The sequence below is a fragment of the Neltuma alba genome, unplaced genomic scaffold (genome assembly GCF_004799145.2).
Source record: "Neltuma alba isolate B1F8T4 unplaced genomic scaffold, ASM479914v2 tig00011081_pilon, whole genome shotgun sequence".
Classification (NCBI taxonomy): domain Eukaryota; kingdom Viridiplantae; phylum Streptophyta; class Magnoliopsida; order Fabales; family Fabaceae; genus Neltuma; species Neltuma alba.
Window position 1 is genome coordinate 213261 of NW_021635822.1, and position 7544 is coordinate 220804.

At 33.3% G+C, this 7544-nt stretch overlaps 1 protein-coding gene across 1 annotated transcript; it reads left to right on the forward strand.

Annotated features, from left to right (window-relative positions):
• Positions 1-5283: 5283 nt before the first annotated feature.
• Positions 5284-6873, forward strand: LOC114761083 (heat stress transcription factor B-2a-like). Its single transcript, XM_028950404.1, has 2 exons — positions 5284-5686; positions 5779-6873. Exons 1-2 carry the CDS (start codon positions 5438-5440, stop codon positions 6490-6492), a joined length of 963 nt encoding a protein of 320 aa, XP_028806237.1. The 5' UTR covers positions 5284-5437; the 3' UTR covers positions 6493-6873.
• Positions 6874-7544: the final 671 nt, after the last annotated feature.

Genomic DNA, 7544 nt, shown 5'->3' on the forward strand with positions numbered 1-7544 from the left:
ACTGACTGGCGACGATACCGGATCTTCTCCAAGGCCGAGAAACACCTTGCCAGTACTAAAATTCCTCAGCGGTTCACGATCTCACCGGTGGGATGAAGAGGCGACGGCACAGGAGAAGACAAATCTAAGCGGCGACGGCACAGGAGAACCGAATTCTTCAGGGCGACGGAATGGGAGAGAAGATCAGAGAAACCGGAGGCTCGCCGAGTGGAAGCTACTGAGGGACCAATAATTGGAAGCTACTGAGGGACCAATAATTACTCCAACGACTATTTTGACTCCTCAGAAGATATCTTAACCGCGGGTGGCGTGCAGCTTCAATCAAAACCAAGGTTTCCAGCTCAAAACCATGGTTTTGCTGGAAACCATGGTTTTTAAAATTTTAAGGGTGTTTGGCAAATTTTTTGCCAAACCATGGTTTGGCATAAAACCCAAACACCCCCTTAGTACATGACTGTCCCAAGTATTTTTGTTCTTGTGCTTTTTGCTGAAATTTATAACTGAGTGGACAATCATATATAGCCTTCAAATTATGATCATCAAGCTCCCATTGGAAGATGGAAGTGAACAAGGATGAAAGTAGACAAGACCTAGGCATAAATATTAGAATGAAAGTAGACAAGACCTAGGTATAAATATTAGAAGTATATATTTATCTATTTAGACATAATAAAACTTATTTAAATTATATTATCATATATATAAATATTACAGGTGTATGTGTTTATATAACTCATTATATAAATTTATTAATATGTTCGTAAGGGAGTCATAATAGATAATAGTTAATGTAATATAAAATTAAGTTTTCTGTTCTTTATTATTTTTAAAATTGTTTAAATTATATTTTATCTATACATAATTTCTATATTGATATATCACTTAATATATATTCATATAAATAATTTAATATATATTTTTATTATTTATACATAGATAAAATGCGATATAGTTATATTAGCAGTCATCTTAGATGGATGTACATATTTACTTATGTGGTTCAAGCTATAGGTTGGGCATGAGTCAAGTCATCCTTAAAGCAAAGATTTGGTGTGTCTATGTGCCATAAGGCTGAAAGCAATTGGCTTCAATGACATATCATAATGTTTCCAGAATAGTATGAAGGCGAACATAAGAGGCCAATCAAGCTACACACCTGCCATTTTTTGTCTGGGATCAAAAGTGTCTATATATGTGTCTTTTTCTTCACCTTATCAAATTCAAGCTTTGAGTTTGAAGGGGTATTAAAATAATTAAGCACACCATTTTTGATTTAAAGTTATATCCAGTTCAAGTTAAATTATATAAGATGAAATACCATTAAGCTTGCAGCTACTATATACATATATATGTGTGTGTAAAAAATGTCTTGGTAAATGATGATGGAGAGATACATGGTTAAAAAATAATCACCAGACCTAAAAATTGATTTACGCTAGAGATCAATGGATATCAAATATTTCCAAATGAATTTCATTTCAGGCGATTCTAATGAGCCTCTTGTGGTCTTTTTTTTCATAATTTTCCTTAGATACAGGTAATTACAATAAAGTAAGTTTCAACAAGATGTGAAAAAAGAATAAGGTGCTTAAGTATCTAGAAAGTATTCATAAACGAGCATTCAACATTTAGAAGTTTTTTTTTTCATTATATACCTTAGAAATTTATTTTTGTAACAAATATATCCTAGTTGTTAGTTAAGTTTGACCGATGTCTTTAATGGGCAAACTTAAGTTTAGGACAAAAATGCTATGAAATAAAACTTTCAGATATATAAAAACTAAAAAAATTCCAGGTATTAGGTGCTTCTTCATAAATACTTTTAGGATATTTAAATACCTTGTCTCAAAGGAAAATTTACTGAATGGAAATTATTGTAAGCAAAATAATATCTAAACGAGTGTGATATGCTAGTTAATCTCCCAATGGATGTGCAGACATAAAACAAACTAGAATGTAATGGGCTAATAAGGAAATACTTTAAGCTAAAATGATGAACAACTAAGTAAATATTAATATTAGAAAATACTTCTAAAAACTAATCCAGACACTCAATCTATTTGTCGGCCAGCTTGACTTGATATCCAAATTCCATATTCAACAGATTTAAAAAGCAACTTCCTTGCTTTCATATTTTGAGCATCGTGGGTGGACCCTATAATTAGTGGCCTTGACTTGATCTCCCAAGCTATTTAACTTGATCGTTAAGGCTTCTTTTGACCTTCTAACATATTCATAATTGATATTAATCATGATTTTACCTTTTAATTTGAGTTGGACTTGGGTCTCAAAAATCATAACTTGTTTTTTTTTTTTTTGCCAAAAGAACAAAATGGTATTAGAATTAAAGAAGATTACAATGTCCCAAACGATAAAGACTTACAAGATACATAAGAAAATTTTAAAAACAAAGGAAGAGGAACTATTCTAGAATTATAACTCCCGACACAATCCAAAGTTAAAAAATATCTTTCCAAATTGAATCAACAGAAGGAGGAGGCTTATGGGGAATTGTGATGAAATATTTTTGCAAGCAGCTCATAGTTAATGATTGTAATTCTTGATGCACAGATCATCCAGAAAAGGAAAGCTCTTAGGCACAGTCAAAGAAAGATCTAACCCTTACAATTTTTGCTTCTCCATAGAAATTCTTATAATGATGTTCCATAAGCATGTAATTCCGTGACAGTGAGTAGTTCTCTGTTTCTTGGTTTTATATAGAATAATATCCCATCCTTCTTAATTTAATTAGGAAGTCATTGCTCAAAACAAATTGCACAGGAGACTGAAAAATACGCAAATCAGATTGAGGTGAAAAGCCTAACTAAGAGACAGAATATGCCATGTATCTCTTTGATAGTAGCAATTACAGACATCTTCTTTCCTTGATGTAGAATTAAATTTCGCTTTTGCCAAATAGCAATTAAAATATAGATGATTTTGCCAAGCAACATTAACATATCCATCATTGATCAAAATAGAGAGAGCATGCATTAGCCAATCAATAAACTGTTAAAAGCTATGTTGCATTTTTATGTTAAAACATCCAGACTATAGAGCTCTAGAGGAAGGGTAGGAAATGAAAAGATGATCTAAAATCTCCTCCATTCGACAACCAAAAGAGTAAAGGCTAGAAATATTAAGATGATGAGCCCTTAATACATCACAAGAAGGGATAGCATGTCTAATGCATTCCACATAAAAAGAAACGTCTTTTGAGGCAAAAGAAATTTCTAAATGAACTTCCAGAAATCATCAATAACTGTAGTATCAGCATTAATTAAAATAGAAGCTCTATCTTTTACCTTATAGATATCCAAAAAATTTCCTTTCCATGCCAGTTCATCTGAGGTATTTGAGAATGAAAGGGGAAAGGACAGAGAATCATAACTCTTCAACGTTTTTTTCCCCATCATTCACCCAAGAGAAGAAACGCACACACATCCATTACATTCACAGAGAGTTGAATTCGCAACATCATGTTTGAGCAAGACTTTAAAGAGGTGTTAAGTACAAATTGAGCCAAGCGGCTCCAAGTTGTTAAAGTTCTTTTTTTCTTGATACAAATTGTACAACTACTTAACAAAACGAAGACCAACAAGACCATATAAGCTTAACTTTCTTCATATCGCAATGGTCACGTTATGATTTCCAGGTGGAAGTAAATTAAAGATATAAAAGTTTGCCTCAATATGATATGAGAGGCTTCAGATCATTCTTACTAGTATGTCAACCCACCAATTTTTATAGTAGACCGATCAAATAAAGGTTTGGCTCCTGATATCCTTTTTTTTTATTATTGTGTATATCATTTGGATCATTGGATGCATTGGATGTGCATTATATATTACTCCCTCTGGTTCAAAATATAAGCCAAACTTTCTTAAAGAGGTTGACTTTTTTTATAAGATACTCCCTCCGTTCCTTATTATAAGAGACATTTGATGCTTATGGCATGTTCCAATATATAAGAGACACTTACAAGTTGTCTCTACTTTTTTGTGTTGATTTACTATTTTACCCATATTTATTATCTCTAACTCACACTCTCTCTCCCTCCCACTTCTCTTTCTTTTAATAATTTAATTGTTCTCTCTCATGCTCTCTCTCCTTATTAATGAGGGCATTTTTGGAAAAAAAAATTATACTTTTTACACATTAATTGTTCTTAACTAATTTTAACTGTTTTTTTGATCAACGTACTTCGGTTATTTGTCTCTTATAATAAGGAACGGAGGAAGTAACATTTACTTTTGTCTAAACATTTAATGAAGTTTTTCTAATTTTATCCCCATATATTCTCTCTCCTCTTTAATTTATTTATTATATCTTTTACTTATTCTCTTCATTAATAAGGGTATATTAGGAAAAACAAATATATGTCTTACACATTTATTGTTTTAAATTGGTTGTAATTAGTTTCTTGATAAACGTAATGAATAAAGTTTAGCTTATATTTTGAACCGAAGGAGTATTTAATTTTCTAGAAGTTTCTTCTTTAACATAAATCTAATAAAAGGCTTGCTCCAGATATCATTTTCTTCTAGCCTGACCTCCTCGGAAGTATTTGATATTTCATATTAAATATTATCATCATTCCAATCCAAAACTAAAACTCCAGAGACAAAGCAAATCAAGTCCCTTTTTCTTTCCATTTTTATATTTATTCTAAATATCAATATCCAAGTTCCTATAATTTAACTCATTCTTAATTGAGTCTGGATAGCATGTTCTTATTGGATCCTTATCCTTTTTCAATTACAAGTATTCATCCCTATCTTTTAATTTGTTAATGTATACCCAAAAAAAAATTTGTTAATTTGCAAAAGTAATAATTAATAACGTAGCTTGTAGCTTTTTACACAACATATATTTAGAATTTTAGCTTAATTTCATTTGATCATATGAATCTGAAAAGTAAAAATTATAAGAATTCAATAAAAAAACTGCGTAAACTTAAATACAAATCAGTTAAAATGATAAGGATTGGCAGGTTTATTTTCTAGTATATTCATTCTTCTGGAAGTCTCGTGAAAAACATTAACCCCACGGTAAATCATCGGACACACGCATCTCAAGTCACATGCATGCAAACGGATCACGGAAACAAATCTCCTACGGAGACGGAAGTTTCTGGAGAAAGGACGAAACGCTTGTGTTTCTCGCGCCTTCCTCTCTTTCCAATTCCGCCTCTCTTTTTTTAAAATAATTTGTTTTCTCTTTCGTACCGGATTTTTTTCCTCTTCTCTTCATCCATAAATTGCTCTGCGAACCTTCTAGAATCCCCATAATTATCCTCCCCCTCCTCTCTCACTCCCTTCTGTCTCACTTTCTCTCTCTTTCCCGCTTCTCGTCTGTACTGGCCGTTCTGAGAAACAAGATTGCAGTGGGAAGCTCGTTATCGTGATCTGTGGTTTATCTTGAGTTATTTCTAGCTATGGCTCCACAGCCGGTGGATCACAAATGCGAGTCCACGGCCGGTGAGTCTCAGAGATCTATTCCGACCCCTTTTTTAACGAAAACTTATCAACTTGTTGACGATCATACCATAGACGATGTCATATCGTGGAACGAAGATGGAACCAGTTTCGTCGTTTGGAATCCGACGGTTTTCGCCAGAGATTTGCTTCCTAAATATTTTAAGCACAACAATTTCTCTAGCTTTGTTCGCCAACTTAACACATATGTAATTGCAATTCTGGATTTTCTCTGTTTTAGTCTTTCACATATCTTTTTTAGAATTTTTTTCTCAGTTCTTTGTCTTATGTTTATTTTCAGGGTTTCAGAAAAGTGGTACCCGATCGGTGGGAATTCACGAACGAGTGTTTTCGCAGAGGCAAGAAACAACTTCTGTGCGAGATTCAGCGTCGGAAAATCTCATCGCCTTCGACCACAGCGGCCGGTGCAACTGCGGTAGTGTCAGCCCCGACGGCGCCGCCGCCATTGACGGCAATACCAATCTCTAAGCCTATCATATCGCCTTCAAACTCAGGGGAAGAACAAGTCATTACTCCGAATTCATCGCCGACCGGAACTCCAGCTGAACTCATAACCGAGAACGAGAGGCTGAGAAAAGAAAACGTTCAGCTGACCAAGCAATTAACAGAGATGAGATCTCTGTGTAACAGCATATTCAATCTAATGTCGAAGTATGTATATAACCAAAATAGCAGTTTGCAAGGTAGAGCGGGTGACTTCGCCGCCGTGAAACCGCTCGACCTGATGCCGGTTGCGCGGAACGTCAGTGACGTGGAGGCGGTGGCGACGGTGGAAGACGAAATGAATCCAAAGCTGTTTGGGGTGGCGATCGGTGCGAAGCGATCACGGGAAGGCGGCGGCGGCGGAGGCGGATGCGATCCCGTGCTAAGCGTGCACAGAGCGGGGCCCGCAGAGATGAGATCAGAGCCGTTGGGTTGCCAAAGGCGGCGAGATAACCAGGAAGCGCCGTGGCTGAATCAGTGCCATAACGCGAATCAGAGAGTTTGTAATTAACACGTGGCATCCCCCTCCAACGTCCAAACGATAGCCTTGGTTGCACGTGACCTTCTTTGCACGCGCCGAGTGGGTCACGTATTTGGGATGGGGATGGATTCCTGAAGTTTCTGAGAGATGCATGCAGACAACATTATCTCTCTGTTCAAGAGGAAAATCATAGTTCCTCTTTTTGCTCTTTTGCTTGACTTTTTTGTCATCGAATTGTATGGCGACAGCTGGACTTAGGTGTGTTCTAGTGCGGATCTTTCCCTTACCATTTTATACTTTTGTTTTAAATTATAAAATATTAATTAATGTAGAATGTTATCGAATGTCCATCATGGTTGATCGATGATGTATCAACATAGTACTTCTGGTATTTAATGTAAAGTTTTATTTGATTTTTATTTTAATTATAAATATAAGATTATAATATATTTTATGTTTTATATTTATATATATTTTTAAGGTAATTTTTTTCAAAAAATAATTCTAGTCAATACATTTAATTAACAAAGATATTTTAGGAAAGATAATACTTATTTATTATAAATAAATAATTTAATTTTTTTAATATTTTTAAATTAGTCAATTAATTTTTATAATTAAGATCGGAAGTAGTATAATGTTTTATTGAAATAAACAAAAATATACTTTAGTTGTTCAACTATGTAAGGTTTTAGATTGGTTCTTTTGAGGATTAGAGGCCTCTTTTTAATCTTTTATTTTGAAACGCTAATTTATTAAGTTTATTTTTAAAATAATTATTGTTATAAAAAATTACCGTTTAAACTAATAATTTTATAATTAAATGATTAAAAATATGCTTTTAAAGTATTGTAACCATGTCATATAATTAAATATATTTCTTTGGCTCATAATGTAAATTATTTTAATCAATTTATTAATATTAAAAATGGTAACTAATTTATTAATTGTGCTTCAAATTAAAAAGTTTTAAGAGAATCCCAAAAAAATAATTTTAAAATTTAAAATTTTAAATCAACTTTGTTCACTATTTATTTTTTATTCACCAAAAAAAAAATTCATAACACTTAAAAAGTAAATAA